This window comes from Trematomus bernacchii, unplaced genomic scaffold (assembly GCF_902827165.1).
Source record: "Trematomus bernacchii unplaced genomic scaffold, fTreBer1.1, whole genome shotgun sequence".
NCBI lineage: Eukaryota > Metazoa > Chordata > Actinopteri > Perciformes > Nototheniidae > Trematomus > Trematomus bernacchii.
This window is the reverse complement of record NW_022987342.1, coordinates 1,794,507-1,813,989: the sequence shown is the minus strand read 5'-3', so window position 1 is coordinate 1,813,989 and position 19,483 is coordinate 1,794,507. Positions and strand designations below refer to the sequence as shown.

The 19,483-nt window shown below is 41.1% G+C and overlaps 1 protein-coding gene across 2 annotated transcripts; it reads right to left on the bottom strand.

Moving 5' to 3' along the window:
- Positions 1 to 2,660: 2,660 nt before the first annotated feature.
- Positions 2,661 to 19,194, bottom strand: chrnb3a (cholinergic receptor nicotinic beta 3 subunit a). Of its 2 annotated transcripts, XM_034131414.1 has the most exons (8): positions 18,810 to 19,194; positions 11,545 to 11,696; positions 8,394 to 8,438; positions 7,562 to 7,671; positions 6,099 to 6,612; positions 5,282 to 5,472; positions 4,610 to 4,814; positions 2,661 to 3,218 (listed from the first exon to the last, which is right to left on the bottom strand). In XM_034131414.1, the coding sequence occupies exons 1-8, from the start codon at positions 18,883 to 18,885 to the stop codon at positions 3,087 to 3,089; spliced, it is 1,425 nt and encodes a 474-aa protein (XP_033987305.1). In that variant the 5' UTR covers positions 18,886 to 19,194; the 3' UTR covers positions 2,661 to 3,086. The 2 variants fall into 2 exon arrangements, with proteins under 2 accessions (XP_033987305.1, XP_033987314.1); XM_034131423.1 differs by lacking the exon at positions 11,545 to 11,696 and having other exon boundaries at positions 18,810 to 18,868.
- Positions 19,195 to 19,483: the final 289 nt, after the last annotated feature.

The following is a 19,483-nucleotide window of genomic DNA, read 5'->3' as shown; positions in this document are numbered from 1 at the left end:
AATGTATAAGGGCAGTTGGTATTGCATCTTATTAACATTCTTCACATGTGTGTTATTGAGCCATGCTAGCGCCCTCGCTCTAGGGATAGTATTTATGTCTGTCTTCCTGTCATGTTTTTTTCACGTCGGAGAGCTATTTTGCTTCCATAAATGTCCTATTTCAACGCATTGGAAAGAAAGCATCCAAAATACATGATAAAGTGTTTAAAAAGTGTTTAAAGGTTACCTTAAGATAATTTCTAATAACATTTCAGAAAACTAGAAATATTGGTCTTAATGGAGTCTGGAGAAGTTTCATGCAGTATATATGTGTTAAAGCTATGGAGTGTCTGGCAAAATTCAAATCCCCCTTTTGTCAAAATTATAATTTTTCTCATAGACTGAGCCAAAAATCAACACTTCAGTATCCCTTACTTAAAACCCCTTTTTTTATTATATTTAAACCTTAGAATTTGTTTGCTTGTATGGAATCCTGCAGGGCTCACACCCTGCTCTGTCACGGCCCGTCCACACAGCAGCGTTAAAAAAATCTTAGAGGTGGCCGTATCTGAAGCTTGGGGATTTTTTGCGAGCAAGGCACCAACAACCAATCACATGAATCTCCCGCCCCCGACATACGAAGCAAAAAAGCCCGAAGTAAACTGGATATAAACTCCCCAAACAGGCGAAACCTACCACTGTCTCTGCCACCTCCCTCCATGCCTGGCTCCTCCGGTTTATATCCCGGTAGGTAAATAGGGACAGGTCATAAAGCACCGGGTGATTCCCTACCGCTAATTTCTCCTCCATGTTTTGGAATATGAGGAAATGACCTGCGGTATGTCACTCCCAGCTTACACGCGGTTTGATTGGCTAGCGCTTGAACTGTCAGATTTGCATACACGAGATTTGATTGGCTGACGCTTCCACCTCAGCTTCAAAAGTTGAACATTGCTCAACTTTGAATCCTGAAAATCCTGAAAATCCTGAAAATCTCCGCTCGCCTGCCCACAATGCAGTTCGGCGAAAAGTGAGGCAAAGTGACGTCACCCCATTCAAAGTGAATGGGCAAGAAGCGTTTCAAGATTTTTTTTAACGTTGCTGTGTGGACGGTCCGTCACAGTCTGTCTGTCACACACAGACACACAACACACACTCATACAATTTCTATGCCCTTGCCTTGCCTAGACCAGACGATCTGTGGCTGTGAATAATAGAAGAGTGGGCTGAGGTCAGACTGTTCAATTGCAGAGGAAACAAGGGAGAGGCTTTTCTTAAACACGTCAGCCCTTTTAAATAAGTCAGACAACACATTGTGGTATCCTTAAATCTAGGCTACAGAAACGCTGAGATATCATCTGGGATTGGTATTTTAGCTACATTTAGTTTGTGACAAAGGCCTGAGGCTAAACGGCAAAGTTGGGGGTTCAAATGGATAATCATCTCCATCCAGCTGTGAAAAAGTGCGGGGGGAAATGAATAAACCAGCTGTCTCCTCTTGTAATTACTACTGATGATGCGCCCTTTTAGCAAAGCAGACAACTGGGAGGAAGCTTTCTGCTCAGAACAGGGTTTACAGTAACATGCTGTAGCGCACCACTACAAAACATGTGCTCAGACTAACACAGTTCCCAACAAAAAATGACATTTTTAGTTTTTAATTTCATTGTACAGGTTTTATTCTAGTGTGCCCTTTCCCTGTTAGATATTAATGATTGCAACCTTCTCCCATAGTTACACATTTGATGTGATGCTGTGAATGAGGACACATCATATAGTTTTACAACATGGCCACAAAATGTCAAATTGTCGAGATATTAACCTGTGTCATCAAGGCATCCCAATAGGTTATGTGTTAGCTTCTTATGTATGTGCTCTATACTCCATATATAAAATAGTTTTCATACCCATTATAATGTCTCTCAAGCAGGTTGTGAGGCACGCTGTGGATTCTGTAGCAATGCTGCCATTTAGTGGTGATACAGTGTCATTACAGCCAAAAACTCAACATACCAGCGCCAGATACATATAGAATGTGGGTTCCCTATTGACTCATGTTTTTTCACGTTCCTTTTTAAACATTAGCAAATAGTTGGGCCAATTTCCTTTAGAAAAAATGCACCATGGGACCACATCCGATGGTCCGTATATTCAAAGAAACAGTTTCAATCCCATAATTAAAAATGCTCCTTTTTTCCTTTGACCTTTTTATTATATTGTTTGGTGTGAGCCATCAGCCATAAAGATGACTGCCTTCTCTCAAATATGTTGGAACTTATTTTTTTGCACCCTTTTTTCTGCATGGTGATACGTTTGGGGGTGTAGTTCCCACAGAAGAAAATATATATTTCCAAAATGAAATTGCTCATAACAATGTCTGTGGGTTATCTTTGGTGAATGGGTTATGATTTTTACAAAGAGATATTGCTGTTGAGTTTTTCAACTGATTTCTTTGTTTTTACTCAGCTTTGAGTAACACGAGCAGAATGCCTTCTAGTTTCATTATATTGGAGAAAATGTCTATTGCCAATCTATACAACACATGGGCATTGTACATTTCAATTTTAAACAAAATAAATTGCATGGCATAAACCCGTAAGATCTCTCCAGGGTGATTGCCCAATTTGCCTTAGGTTAAAACATGACTGGAAAATTGATGTTGTACATTTATTTTTATTGTCATCGTCTAAACAGCACTCACAGCTGGTAGAACAACATGGTAAATGTAACACAAAAAAACAATGCATTATTAATGAAGTGATATTGTGCATGTTGTTGCATGTATGATTACAATGTCACAGTTATACAAACATGGATATTTAAATTATACACGCTACTTTAACCTGCTTATTGCTTTCGTTCCTCTGCACTCTGTGCATGCACCTTACATTAATTGACAAGTTACATTTAGATAACAACAGTCTGCAGTAGTCATTACAGGCTGCAAAACGCACTGCAGGGAGGTCAACGTGTGCAGCTCGAGCTTGTTTCTACAAAAAGAAAAATATACAGTGTGAATGTTTTATTGAGTTGCATCAATAAAATACAGACAAGACAAATTGGAAAAAGAACGAGCAGTAGGAGGGTTTTCAGGTTGTGTATGTTTATCATGGTGTGCTGTAGTACATCTGCAGAGCGGGGGTGAAGATTAGGACAGTTCCTAGTATTGCCACTGTAAGGAAGGCCCACAGGAAAATCCTGTCCAACACCTGAGCCACAAACTTCCAGTCTTGAACAACCTATATGAGGCAGAAGAACAAACATAGACAACAAGAGAGAGACAAAAAAAGAAAGGTTCTCAGGTGTGAATCTGTGTCAGCCTCAAGCATTTTGGAAACATTGCTAACACAAAGTACTTTGTGTCATTTGTTTAGCAGTTATACAGCAAGTTAGATCTCCTTAAGCACAACATATGTAATGTTTTGCAACCAACCAGTCTCTCTCCATTTGAACATTAACAAAATATAGAGTTTGTTGAAGTGAGGTGAATCAGTGTGGGGTCATAGGGGGTTTTGTCTTTACCACCATAGCAGTCTGCTTACTCAGGATCCCAAAGCAAACGGACCAGGGGATTAACTCTGGTAAAAACCCTGAAAAAAAGCTGTTTTCAATGTAAAAAAAAATATTTCTCCGACCGTTGGAGCCTAGCTGTTAGCCTAGCTGCTGCTAATGTATGCCTGGCTTGTTTCTTTGATCATGAATTTGAAGAGGTTTTGATCAAAAGGGGAGCACTAGCTTTTTATCCTCCAAAACACACAGATTTGGTAAGTAAAACTTGGTAAAGCACTGAATATAGCAGTTTCATGTTAAAAATGTTTCTCTGATCTGTAGCTAACATTTGTTGATCTTGTGTCACTAATAACTTAAATTCCAGATTGTAATGACTAAAATCCTTAAAGGTAGGGTAGGTAAGTTTGAGAAACCAGCTCGAGATCGCTAGAATTTGAAAATACACAACCGGAGAAAATCTGCCACTTCCTTACAGAGCCCCTCCTCCAACACACACGAACGCGCACATAACCAATGAGGGCACGAGATAAGTTTGTGCACAGATGGAAGGCTGACAGGCAGGTAGGCCATCCAGTTATTTTAGCCGGGCCGGCTAAAATGATTGGTCGTACTTTTTACAGTACTACGGCTTCCACAGATGACATTTTTTTAATGGATTTTTTGTCAAAGCACTTAAGATATTCATTGCTATCGGGATGTTAAGAGCATTCCATGGAATATAACAAAAAGTGTATCTCGAGCCGGTTTCTCAAACTTACTTACCCTACCTTTAATGTAGTTCAAACATGCAGTTATAATTAACAAAATCTAAAACATGCATCAAAATAATGTGGTTTGAAACAGTCAATGTATGACTCCTGGCAGACATCATATAGCTCATATGTTGTAAGGAGAAACCTTGGTGTTAGAGCCAGACAAATAAAAAGGGCCGTCTCGTTGATTAAGAAAACAGATTCCTCATTATTAAAAACTGTTGGAAGCATTTGGGATAATGTAAGTACACGAACATATAACATAGGTCTAGTCCTTTCTAGACATTTTAATGCAGAAACATCTCTATCTATTATATCTTTAAAAAACAATGAGCTGTACACATTTCATCTCATGTCTGCCCACTCACCTCTCGTATGAAGTGCTCCTTTTTGATGTGACGGCTGATGTAGCGTACTGAATTTGTGGCTTTCTCCAGCATGGCCAGCCAGGCTTGGTTGTCGTCCTCCTTCGCGGCGGGGGGGCCCCTCTGCTGGCCGGGAGCCCCCTTCTTCCCCGCACCTTTGCGGGGCTTCGGCTCCGGGCTATGCATCTCCATATCTGGAAAGTGGTATCTGAGGATAATGGACACCACATGTTTTATTCATTTTACATATTTGTCTTCTTATGTTTTGATAGATATCAAAAGGACATTTTTGGTAAGGGACTCATTTGCTTTCCTGTTGCGAGTTGGATGAGAAAGTCAATATTGCTGTCATGTCTTTACACGAAATATTAAACTATACTCAGGAGACTGGTAGCTTAGCTTAGCATAAAGACTGGAAATAGGAGGACATTTTAGCCTGGCTTTATCCAGAGGTAACAATATCTGCCTTTTATTCAGCACTTTAAAAGCGTGTGTATAAAACGTCAATTTGCCATACCTCAAGGGCAGTGACTGGTGAGAACTAGTAATGTCCGGGGGTAATTGCCTGGCAACTGCTTAGGCTAGCTGTTACCCTGTCTCCAATCGTTATGCTAAGCTTTGACCATCTTCTATCAGTGTAGGAAATCTTTTCCCAAATTGTCAAACCCACATTACCTGTCAGTGTGCCCCCTCATACACAGCAGTCTAGGCAATCTCTGAAGAAAGAGGCTCTTTACCCAGGGGGCCATGGGGTGGTAAGTAGTTGAAGAACGGTGGTGGACGTTGATGACAAAGACGGTGACGATGATGGAAAAAGTGACGAAGATCATGATGAACAGCAGGTATTCACCGATCAGTGGGATCACCTGGAGATGGTCAAATCAGTTGAGGGTTATTATTAAATAATATGTTTATTTTATTTTACCATATCAAGAGATTACACTGCTCCTTAAAGAGGCATTCCACCATTTGTTGTGATGTTATTGATTTAGCACATTGGTGCTTTGGGCTAAATGCTTACATTTGTGATACTAATCAGTTAGCATGGTGATGTTTACTAGTTCATATTTTCAAGATTTCACAGCAATTTATCCAATGGTGGTCATGATATCTCACTCTTTTACATACATGTCAAAAGTATGATGAAACTAGCGGAAGAAGTCAGGAGATCACCAGTCAATAGGCTTCACCTTCTTGGAACCACAAATACATTTAAACCCACAAGGGAACTACACACAATGCAAGATAGTGGTCAAGCTTTGTTAGTCGACTGAATTTTTGTGATTTTGGAGAGTCATTGTCTTTTGGAGCTCTGAAGACTTTGCCCTTGTACTGTTGTATCTGCAGTTAAGCTATAGGAAATTCAGAGCCTGGTGGTTGTAATCTGGGCATTCTGCAATTAAGATGACAATTAGGATAACTAGACCCAGGAAAAAGTCAGATAGCTTTAAAACGGACTGCTCAATGGAAACTCCCCCCTTAGGAAACCCACCTTTGAGGAAGACGGGATGATTTCCTCTATGACCAGGAGGAACACAGTGAGCGACACCAGCACTGATGTGGAGAGTGACAGTTTCTCTCCTTCGTCTGATGGCAAATAAAACACCAGCACGGTCAGGAAGGAGAGGCCGAGGCATGGGATGATGAGGAAGAGGGTGTAGAACAGAGGCAATCTCTTGAGGATGAAGGAGTAAGTGAGAAATGGGTACCAGTACATCTCATCCCTCCTGCTTCCCCTTTGTCCCGTGGCGTTGAGGATCTGCCACTCGCCGTTATCAAAGAAGTCTTTCCGGTCCACATAGTGATCCACCAGGACCAGGTCCACCATGTTCCCATCGTAAGTCCAGGATCCGAACTTCATGGAGCAGTTCTGTCGGTCAAATGGGAAGAAGGTGACGTCCATGGTGCAAGAGGACTTGTAGCTGGCCGGTGGAGTCCATGTTATGGTGCCATCCCAACGCACGATGGCTTTGGTCATGAGGGAACCTTCAAAGCGACCGTCCGCACTGGGAGAAGGAGAGAAAAAAAAGGGGTACATTTAAGGTGGTAAAGGTGTGCCTGTTGCTGTGGTCCTGGATCCTGAGTCCTGGATCCTGAGTCCTGGATTTGGAGTCGTGGCTGAACCTGTCTCTGCGGTCCTGCCTGACTCTCATCATACTGCTTCCCTGATGGCTCCCACAGGATTGTTGACATCCTCGTGGATTCATCTTCTTATTATAGACACATGCATTTCCAAACAATTATGACACATTTACTCCCAATAGACCAACACTTCATAATCTTACAGCACTATACATAAATATCAACCAAATATACACGCACTTAAAAATGAACCTCCCACAATACACAATAATAATGCTCCAGGAGTTTCTCATAATGGATGAACAACAAAATATACAAACACAGCCCCATGACCACAAGATACAATACACAAATCCAAACAGACAAAAGCCACAACTACATCCATTAGTGATAAACACTTTTACAAAACATCCGTTTACACACTCACACACAACCTCGTGCAAGAAAACCCAAGAATAGATGTTTCCAGTTGCATGCTCACTACTTTCCCAACACATGCATTTTTCACTGCGACTTTACTATTAAAAACACTTCTGTGTAGCATGGCTGCTAAAGCGTGAGAGTGTTTATGTTTTAAATAGGTAGGTTTAAAAAAAAAAAAATGCATGGATCGGGAAGTAGTGAGCAGGACTGAATATTGATTTTATTTATTTAGTGGAGGTGATCGACAAAAATAAAGATTCTTCAGAAATTCAGGATAGTAAGTGATGAGTTACAGATATATTATTGAAATGAAATTATTATTTTAAGGTTGAAGAATTCCTTCATGAAAGGCAAAGTATGGGAGGAAGAAAGCTATTAGAAGGGAACATACATGTGCCTCAGAGTTATCAGGCATCGGACTGTGCTACTGATGTGTGCTGCATAACTCACTTTTCATACAGGACGATGTCAGGCAGCCATATAGTCTCTGAGGGCACTCTGATGGAGGTGATACCTCCATAGTCATCTGGGTTCCACTTCAGCTTCACGTCTACCCACTCCTTTAATAAAAATAAAAACACAGCTTGATAAGTAACACGATAAGACACAAGACTTAGCTTGAAAATGCTTTAAGTGCATCTTGGAACAAGGACAGGGACGGGACTACGTACAAAGCCAAAGGTCTTTATATTTCAGTGTACATTTGTCTTTCAAGGCCCATGTGTGTCTTTTATTCAAAATCTTATAACATAAATGTATAATTTTAGCAGCTAAAAGAAGCAGATAAAGTTACAACTATATTCACACTTTATTCTCTATTACATACTCTATTTTGACGATGCTCTTAATTGTTATATTTTGATTAAATCTATTTATGAACCAGGGGCCTGTAATTATCAAACAACTAAGAATTGCTTGCAAAAATGCCAAAAAGAAAATAGGAATGAAAGTAAAATCAGAATAAAATAAAAGAATCCTGTATCACCTACTCCTACACAGGTGAACATTGAACACATTTAAGATCAAGTGATCACTTGATTAATCACATGTACTACTTTTTGGAGTACTACATTTCAATTTAGCAGTTTGAATGCAAGTATTCAGTATCATTGAAAGTATGTAAGCTCTACTTGAATTGTCTGCAAGAAAAGTCATAGACCATTATAAGTGACAATATACATTAACTTTAAGAAGGTAATTCACTTTAAGAAACCCCAGATGTCAAAATGGCACCCTTCAATTGAATAAACAAGCATTTGTAAATAGTAACGGCTATTTTTACCTGCCAGAGCCAGACATTTGTAGTCATCGCTTGGTTCTTTTCGTCCTGTAGAGAGATAAGGAGGAAGTTTAGTTCACTGTTTAAACGTCTCAGTGGTGTTTACGATAAGAAAGGCTAATGAGGAGCTAAGGAGCAAACCAGAAGCTGGAGACAAAAAGCTGAGTGGGATGAAAACAAAAAACGAGTTATTTTTTTCAAAAAGAATGAATTGCTTCTTTTGCTTGCCACTTAGAAAGAACAGCAGAACAGCTCGGAGGGTTAAGTGCATTGCTTCAGGGTGAATCTAGAAGGTAATGAGGGAGAGAATCACACGTTACTCGTCATCGACCAAAATGACTGGCAATAAAGCTAATGCTGCATCATTTCATACAAAGTACAGACGACAATAGCAAAAGATAGAAGCATGGAGAGAAGTAAGAGGAGGAGGAATAAGAAAGTAATACCCTGCTGTAAGTCAGAAGGGTTTTAATGTCAGCTCTGTAGGAGAAGACTTGCCGTAGAGAGAAAATCTATGGAATAGATTGTGTGGTTTGTCTGCTCTCGAGAGGAGCTGAGGAAAACCTGATTGCATCTTTTCTAAGCAAAGATTGATCTGACGTATTTAGTTTTTTCTAAATCACAGTAACTCTGCTAAAATAACACGAGATGGCACTCTTCTAAATGTTAATTCTGTATGGCAGAAGTACAGGCATCAAAAGCTAATGTAGTAAAACAAATGTCTCTGTGGAATTGTGAGAGCGTGTGTGTGTGTCCTTGTGTAAATAATAAATGGGATCTGGTTCCTCTCAGCCTGATGGCCTCATTACTTCCTCAGCTGCTATGAAAGACCACGTTGGACCTCACTTTTAACCTTTTAGTCTTCTTTTTATACTCTCTTCCCATCTTTGCCCCTTTAAATCCCTTAGGTCCTTTCCCTCCTCTTAATTTATCCTCACTCTGTTCTCAGTGTATCTCCCGTAGCACAGTTCCTCAGATGACCTCCCTAAGAGCCTTCCCTTTCCATTTCTTAGACTCCAAACGCCTTGCATGCCACCCATACCTTTTAGGTACGCTCCTATCTTCTTAACAATAAATAATCACGTGTCCTTCTTGTAAACCTAACCCTAACCCTATATTCTTAAGCGTCTGAGGTAAGTTTCACTACTCCTCTCCTTCGTACTTTATTTGCTTGCTTTCCTCTCTTTTTGCAAAACATAACTCAGCTATCCTAAAAAGCCTTTATAGAAGGCCATTTTCATTTCTGCAGAGAGCTTTCTTAACATGTACACACAGCTTAAGACCCTTTGTTGCGTTGGTCTCCCAGAAGCATTGCATGGTGGCCGACAGGTGCGAATGCGTAACAGCGACCAATAACATTTCCATTAGGAGAAACGACCTGCAGTTTCAAAAATGATATAAATAAAGAAATCACATGCAAATGAGGAGAAATCTTCACCAACTTGACAACATATGCACAGTTTTGTAGTGTTTCTCTAGCACATTTGTGTCGAGGGCCTGTTGTATCGCGTTTGCACCTTTTCCCTGTACACTAGTGCCTTTACAGTATATGTATGGTTCTATTTTTCTCCAAGGCGCTCAGGGTGAGACAATTTAAAATACCCATATCTATCTAATATTAATATGATACATCATGTATGATATGGGCAGAGCCAGAGCTATTCTCCAGGACAATGAGGTCATGTCCTCAGCCTTCTGTTTTGTTTCTCGGCCTGGCTAACATCTAATTTCTAGATTGGCTTTTCAAAAGGTCAGCCTGATTTGATTAATTTCCCATTTTCCATTCTGCCTTTGCCAATACAACTAAAAATGCAAAGCAAGCTCCCAAGCTGCATACAAATAATATGTTGATGTTCAAATCCAAGTCTGTTGATTTGAAATCACCACATAAATAAAAACAAATGATATATGTTTTGTTGAATTAATGCCAGAAATGACTTAATAATGTTTCATTCATTCATACTTTCTCTCCCATCTAACAGAATGTTTTTTTTTAACTTTAACAAAATTCAGAGACAGCTGTTATTTTCTGTCTTGGTCAAAAAAGATTTGAATTGAAATCCCTGTAGATTATGCAGAAATCCGCTGCTATAGGCTTTTACACAGGTGTAGATGCTAAAGGTCAGACACAGGTGTAATGTGATCCCATTACACCTGTTTCTGACCTTTTAACAGTTGTCTGTAAAGAAGAAGAAGAAGACATACTTTATTAATCCCTCACAGGGAAATGTCTTTCTCCACTCTAAGCTTTTTAGACCAGTTTAGATATAAGACCTTCCTTATGAACCTGTAGTTTGAGATCTTTGGACAGGGGACTTAACCTAAGTGGAAAGACTGTCCCTGAGGCATGAGGTGCCCGAGGAAGTAAGGCTGTCTGAGTCAGTGTCTTTATTTAAGTCTCTTCTAAAAATATACCTCACGAGAAAGCTCAACCTGTTTATCTTACCGTTACTATTTTGCCCTACATTTCATTTCAATTTTTGGCAGTTTATTAAATGTTTTCCCTTTGCGAAGCTCTAAGTACAGGGGTGCACACAACTTTCTCAGTGAGGTACTCAGATGAGTGCCTGGAGTCAGTGTTTGGTACTCCAACTTCTGGCGATTGTCAACCGAACCGGGGGGGGGGTGGTAGTGGAGTACAGCGCTTCGCGATTATCAACGGGGGGGGGGGGGGGGTAGTGGAGTACAGAGCTTCGTGACCGCGGAGCGTGTGAACGTTGTGATCAGCTGTTTTAGCGCAGTGCTGCTGTACGTTAACAGCAGCCCTGTCTGTGCACACGGAGAGCGACTCTGTCGTCCGGTGATCTAACCGCCTTCTGGAAAAGCTTCACATTTACGTCGGTACGCAAATGCGCTTTGTGACACAAGTGACGGTACGCATTTCAGATTGTTGCCGCGCATGCGTACCTGCGTACCAGTTATGTGCACCCCTGTCTATGTACCTTTTTAATAGATCGGACCTCTATAACAAATTGTATTGTTTATTATTACAGGAACCACAATATCATAAATCGGCTTCAAAGATGGACCTAAATTTAATAACAACATTATTTGACCAGGGTTATGCAGTTGAACAGGACATTAGCATGGAGCTTGTTAGAGCCTTGCTTAACAACGTTCTGTGTGTTTTTGTATCTGAGTATTGTTTTATTACCACATCCACCAGCTGTGAGATCTTCAGTCCAAAGCACACGGTGATGGTGTCGTTGGCATTATGGACAGGCCGGACCCACTTCTGATAACCCCTGAAAAGGTTCCTCAACAAGGAATCCTCCAACTCGGCCAGCGATACAAAATCTTCCTCAGCTGGAAAGAGCAAATGGAAAATGAAAGTTGAGGACAAGATAGAAAGGAAACAAGTTTAGGAGAGAAAATGATTTTGTATTCACGAGAATAAAGTAAGGATGTAACGATCAACCATGGAAATATTCCAGATGGTTCTTCAAGTCAAAACCGAGTCATACAAATTGTGACAACGTAGCATTAAGTTAGACTGACCTTTAAGGTTGACCATATATTGTGCAGCTAGGTTGACCCTTACACTAGACACCCCTGTATACATGTCAATTAACTAACCAACATTGCCATCCCTAGAGAAATGCCAATAAATATCAACAAAGAAAATTCATCTGAGAATACTCTGGACTCTTGGCAACTTTTTCTCCATTTTCTGAAGTAAATCATTTGACTAATACAAAAACATCACATTAAAGGAGCCCTATTATACATAATTTCATGTTCATATTTGTATGTTGTGCCTCTACTTTGACCTGTTTACATACTTTAATGTTCAAAAAGTGCTATATTTTTCTAATACTGCCTGTGCTGCAGTACCTTTTTTTACATCTGGAAATTGGTTAGCTGACCAGCTCTGTTGTGATTGGTCAACCACTTACAGTAAATATGTCCCACCCCTTAGCCTAGCAAGTACACTGTAAGAGCACCAGCCAATAGAGTGGTGCAGGGATGACGTATTTACCCGGAAGTAAGCTGCGCATGGGTTCCCTCGACAAAAGAGCAATGGGATTTCTCCATAGGATTTTGGAAAATAGCTCGAAATAAGGTCTGTGGAAAACAAACCTGTTTGATAAATGCACGTTTTGTTCAGCCGGATAATCTCCACATGTCTACCCTACTTTTATAATTTTATAATCATAAATCTAATCGCCAGAAGCAAAATGCTAACGTTATGCTATAAACGAACTACAGCAGGGTCGATGCTTCACCGTCACGCCAACTTAAGATTGATATTCAAAAATACAGATTCAACATTGTACAAGTTGAAGCTTTTGTTTTAACAGTTTGCAAGAGCGCAGGTACTTGCTTTCAAGCAGAACAGGGCAAACAAACTTAGTTGTTTACGTGTTCGGCGTAAGGCTAACTCACTTCCGGGTTTTAGGACTCGTCACTGCACCACTCTATATGAAGCGCAAGTGTTACATAGTGATGTCATTATATTACGGAAATAAACAAAGGAGTCCAAGAGGCAGGTTGGGAGTGTGTGGGAGAGAAACTCCTTCTGGAGGGAACTTTGGGATTTTAGTCTTTCCCGACAATTTACATGCACAAAAACCTATAGAACACACTACAGGAAAGGGATCATTCTCAAAAGCAAAATATGGCCCCTTTAATCAATAATGAAAGTTAGTGTTTCAGCCCTAAACATATGGCTCGTTAGCTTTGCATGCTTGTAATATTAATATTCACTTACAGACGTATGCATTAAATTCACCATCTTCCACAGGTTTAAGTACATACAGGGGCACAGTCGTGCATGAACACAGTGAACCACCTCCCATGAGTCCCAAAAGCAAGAGGAGGAAAAACACACACACACACCGCCAACCCTGGACTGACAGCTGGTCATGGCCGAGCAAATGCATCTAAGCTCCCAAGGCTGACAGAATGATCACGCTGATATGATCACCTCAGACATAACAATTGCCAGGGGAGACGAGCAGGGGATGTGAGCGCCATGTGCAGCCAGGCACGTGACATAATAGTCAGCGAAAGAGTGACGCTTTTGCCAGGCAGGATACAGTGCGATGAGGAAACATTGTTTTTACTTCATCAGCCACACGTTGAAGTGCAGACAGCTTGAAGATATCTGATCTCTTAGGTAGAAAACTACTGAAAACAACTGTAGTTCAGTTGGAAATATACAGACTGCTACTAGACTCCACCGTTGTTTAAACTTTGCATACTTGATTCTACCAACACCCAAAATCCTCATCATGAGCTCCTAACGAATTGTCCTTGAGCAAGACACTGAACCTCTTCCCTGTTACTCATTGTAACTCGCTCTGCAAGATGCAGATGACAGCGGCATTTGCTGGACGCTCAGAGCATTTTGTGGTATTTATACTCGAGCTGCAGAACAGAGCCACCCTCAGTCACTCTCTCAGCCTTTTGAATGCATAACAGGAAAACATTTGGCACCGCCTGTGGTGCAAAAAGAGGCAGTAGCTGATAGACAGAACAGAGAACTTTGAATCAACAGCCTCTCAAACAAGGGGAATGGAGCAGAGGAATGGAGAGAGCTGATAAGGGAAGGAGTGAGACAGAGTGACCCGGAGCAATTCCCTTCAGTGTCTGAGAGAGACAGAACGAGAGGGCAGGGTAGAGGTTGGTACAGAAGGAGAAGTTAAGTGGGGCAAGGGGAATGAGAAGAGACAGCAAACAGATAGCAGGGAGAAACCAAATTCCCATGTTGGCTTAAAACTTCACACAAGGTGGTGTACTGTGCAAGGCATTCCATCTCATCGGAAAGCTACATATACAACCTGATACACTATATTCTGCTATAGCTCACGATTTGGTTAATTCAGGGCTGATTCAAACATGATATCTCTGTCATTTAATATGCACATTCAGTATCAAGAACGGGAAAAGAAAGCGTGCATCATTATCTGTGGAGTTTAGTGAATGCAACTTGCAAAAGGGTTGCATTTTAACTTAGAATATCTTGCACATGCACATGATTTTGATTCAAATAATGTTATGTTTTGGTAAATTCTTTGTCAATTGAGTCCGAAAATGTTTGTCCATTCACCTGTCTTTCACATTATCATTTTGTATGCATATACACAAAATGTCACACATGCCATCATAGTTCTTATTTTAGATTTTCTTTTTTACAGTTTTAGTTTTGTTCTCATAGTTAATTAAAATATTGCAATATACAAAAACAGATCATTTTTTACCAGTTGATAGAAAAGTACCTTTTGTGGCCGAAATATTACCATACAAGCAACGTTGCATGTTATTGCAACCAAACCCATCTTTTTTCCTTTTACTCTGTACTTGCTCATTTCAAGGTTGTGGACAATGACTAGAGGAGCCTGCTTTGGCTGTTTAAAATATTAATCAAGATTTTCTTTTTTATATGGTTGAATGTGCATGCGGTTGAATGCATACCACTCACAAGAAATACTCCCTTTTTAAATTAGAGGAAAAAAACTTCCTACCATGATGTTTTAGAGTCACTTTGAGTCTTGATACTGCACATACTGCGTGCATGGAGACCAATATACCCTTATATTCGCTGTCTTCAAATCTCCCAGTTTCCTTTTGGGTGTGTTACAATCTGAATTTAAAGTACACCGTTTTTTCAGACTCAGATAGATTACCTCCCATTGCATCAGATCCCTTGTGAAGCAGTCAGTTTGTTAAGGCTTTACCTGGGCCAACAGTGCACTCCGTCAGCTGAATCCTATCTACCATCTTTACAGGAAGCAGCTCTGTCTCAAGATCCTCATCAAGACAAAACACAGGAGCCAAACTAGTCAAACCCCGCAGGGATGGATGCCTCTTCAAGGGCCCGCTCCCTCCTTCAGATGGGGACTGATTGTGTGTGTGTGTGTGTGTGTGTGTGTGTGTGTGTGTGTGTGTGTGTGTGTGTGTGTGTGTGTGTGTGTGTGTGTGTGTGTGTGTGTGTGTGTGTGTGTGTGTGTGTGTGTGTGTGTGTGTGTGTGTGTGGTTGATTGAGTCGAGGTAAAGGGTATAGTATTGATTAGAACGTACATCCTGACGGCCTGGGGGATGGGGCTGATTCTCTGCGGGGAAATTATGATGCATTAGTGTTTGTGTGCGCGTGTGCATGTGCGTGTGTAGAAGAGCCTTCAGTGTGTTGATGATGGATACAGAGACAGGGGTGACCCAACGTCCAAGCAAACCCCCTGCGTCCTCCTCAATCTAAAGCACTCCATGGACGACGCAGTGGTGTGATCCCCTTGTCCCTTGTACCATCTGTTCCCTTTATGCTCCTGCTGGTAAAAACACTGAGAAGGAACTGCAAATAAACAACAGCTTCACTTCTTTCCTTTTCTTGGCAGTCGTCTAATGTGATGCTTGGAATAGTGGACATTTTTAAGAGAAGTATTATGACTAAATCATAAAGCAAGAGACAAGGAAGCAACTTCACGATCTGGTCTGAAGCCCTGCTCTTGTGTACCCACAATGCAACAGGAAAGGTACCTCTGGGGGAGCCAAGATGTTTCACCATGGTTAACCCCATCAGTCATAACGCCTATGAGGCATTTAATGCAGTGTACAGTATGTGAGCATACACGTCAACACGTGTCTACTCACACACAGTAACTTGATGTCAAAGACAGTGAGCATCCCATGACAGCACGTGGGCGGTATTACTGTATGCAGCCTACACATGTACATTAAGCCGTGTTGTGTTGTGTTCTGTTTCGTTGAAACTATTTTCCAACCAAATGCTTGTGACAATTTGTTTTCCCAATGTGGGATAGATAAAGGATCTATCTATCTATCTATCAACCATAGAAATAGTCCCTTTAGATACTGTTATTTGCAAGGTATATAGATAATAAAGAAAAGGCCTTATGCGTGACAATTTAACAACCGTAAATTCAAAATGCCTGCTTGTAAATATTAGGGATTTTATTACTGAAGGTCAGAACAGAAGGAGTGGATTTGGTATGCGCTGCCTTGTAAAGATTGAAAGAAGTAAGTTAGCCATGTTGGTTTGGCCAACGCACGTTCCTTTTTTGGTCAGGATATTTTTGGCCCCTTTAGAGGGACATCATTTGCATTCAACTATATTAAGTCGGGAGCAATATGTCAGAGACAAAGACCCTGGACACATAAACAAGATATCTGCATGACATTATTAGTAAGGGAGAAATATGTCAGGTTTCTTGATATCTGGGTGAACTGTACCTTTAAAATTCAAAGATGAGACTGCACGCCAACCTACTTCCAGTGGGGTCCCATAAATAAATTGCAGGAAGCTTGATGTCAGTTTAAAATGTGATTCCTCTTGAACCTAACTGTGGACTGACAATGGGACAGCCAATTGGTTGCTGGAGGTGGATTCATCATTTATATCAAGTTGTTATCTCTTTCTCTCTCTCTCTCACACACACACTAGGGATGTTAAGATTCACCGATTCGCATCGGTGCACCGGCATAAACGTTCAAGATGCGAGTGCACCGGTTGAAAGAGTGCACATCGGCTACAGTTTGGGTTGAACTCGCGATGCATCGATTGTAGCGTCTTTGCATCGGTAAAAAAACGATTAATTCATATAATAACCTTTCATCCTGTCAGCACTCAGCAGAGACGATCTTTGATCTTTGCTTCGCACTACGGAGGCCGAGAGTCTCAGTTATCAACAAACATGGAAGTCGAGGAGAAAGAGAAACACAGCGCACCGAAAAATACCTACAAATCAAACGTTTGGCAACACTTCGGATTTTTCAAGAAAGACGGACAACTTGAAAAATCGCTCGCAAATTGTAAACGATGCTGTGCCGCTTTAAAGTACACAAGTAGTACGAGGAACTTAGCGACGCACATAAAGAGGCGACATGGGGTCTGCGGCTGAAAAGAGAAACCTGAAAGTTAGACAGATGAGTTCAATCACTCAGTGAGGTGTTATGTCAGAGAGAGTGGTGTTTAGTTTACAACAGCCTGTGACTGCCAATAATAGTTTAAATGTCTTCCTTACAATTGTAAGCAGTTATGAAATACCTGTTTGTGAAAGGTTATTTGTATTCTTTATTGTTCCTATAGAAACCACTGCTTTCTGCTCACTGGTGAGTTAGCCTATGAATGAGTATTAAGCACATCAGGCTGGCAGTTGTATGGGCATTGCACTATGGTAGTTGTTATTTGCACATTGTTAATCCTGGGCAATGCATCCTTAAATTGTTTAACTGTGAGCTGTTATACAATTGTACTGTAGGCCTACTCTGGAGTTGTTTAAGGTAAAAAAGGTAAAAAAAGAAACAGCATGATGGGATGCGCAGTACTAGTAGAGAGAACCAAATATGTAAAGCACTTTTTTGTTAATTTATGATTTGCTGCATATAAGGAATAAAACAAAATCCTCTGTCGTACCATTATTTTGCATCGTGTTGAATCGCATCGTATCGCCCCATATCGCATAATGTTGAATCAAATCGTATCGAACTGTATCGCAACAGGGGTGAATCGTATCGTATCGCACCGCCTGGTGTTTCAAATGTATCGTTAATGTATCGTATCGTTGGCAACGTATCGAGATGCGCATCGCATCGGCCTTAGTGATGGAGATGCACATCCCTAACACACACACACACACACACACACACACACACACACACACACACACACACACACACACACACACACACACACACACACAAGCAGCATACATATACAACAACAGAGATGTACAGCATGTGCTGCCAAGAGCCACATCTCAAGATTAGAGTGGTGTAAATGCCTTACAGTGAGCTCACACACACACACACACACACACACACACACACACACACACACACACACACACACACACACACACACACACACACACACACACACACACACACACACACACACACTTCTGATTCTGTAGCTCAACAACACCATGACACAATATTTAATTATTTACTTTTTCATTACAAGCCACACCTGAGTCATAGCTTTATTATGTAAGGGAATTGTATTCCCATTCATTTCATTGTTTTTATTGTTGCAGCTGATATACAGCCATGGTCGGCCACCCCTCCCCAGGGGGGCGCTGTGCTGCCATTCTTTAATAAATTATGAATGTGCTCCTCTCACCTGACCCCAACATTTTGTCTCGCTGCCAGCCACAAGATTAAAAGTGCAATCGCATCAGAATCATACGTATGCGGCATATTTTACAGATACAATTTCCAAAAAATTCTCTTAAACCTTTTTTTTCTTCATTTAGAAGCATGGGGCACATTGGCCAATTATGCCGTTATTATAATGACACTTTGATGTGTTTGGATAGCGCAACACTGTAGCATCCCAAATCCTCACCAGGGTTCAAATATGTTTACCTCTTAGGTCATTTCACCCTTTGTTTGGACAATTACTACGGTGCGGGGCAGCAGCGCAGCTTCAACAGTTTAAAGACTGAATGTGTTTCTTACCTTGCATAGTAGCCTTCCCGAGAGCAAGGGAGAACCACAACACCGCGACCGCAAACTTCATGCTCCCTCTTATCATCTACAACACCGACTGCAAGTATCCACAGCGAAGATCAAATCATTTCACTGGTGACTCGGTCCTGCGGGGTGCATCACTTCAACAGCCGAGCGGGACCTCCGGAGTATCACCGCCGTGCTGTCCGGTTGGAGTAATGAAGGACAGCCGGCTGTGAGTCTCTTTGCATATCACGGACCGCCTTCACAATGTGGGGCAGCAGCAGCAGCCGGTGTGTGTTTTTTTTCCTCGCTGTTCTGACGCCTTTTCAGTTTTGTATTTATTTATCCGGAAGCCTCTTTTCGTATGCGTGTCCCGGTGCAGAGATGGATGCTGCCGGAGCGGAGCCAGGCTGAGGGCGGGACGGAGGAGGGCTGGCCCGTCAGAGGATGGAGGGAGGACTGATCTGATACCCATCTGGAGAGAAATCAACAAATAAATACATACAAAACTGATAGATATATAGATAGATAGATGGATGGATAGATGGATATAGTTATATTAGATAGGTGTATTATTAAGACATGACATTAAAACATTTTGGCCTTTTGTTTTATAGATCAAGGCTATGTGTAAAAAAAAATCCTAATTAATGATTACAATGTTTTAACTTACATTTTGT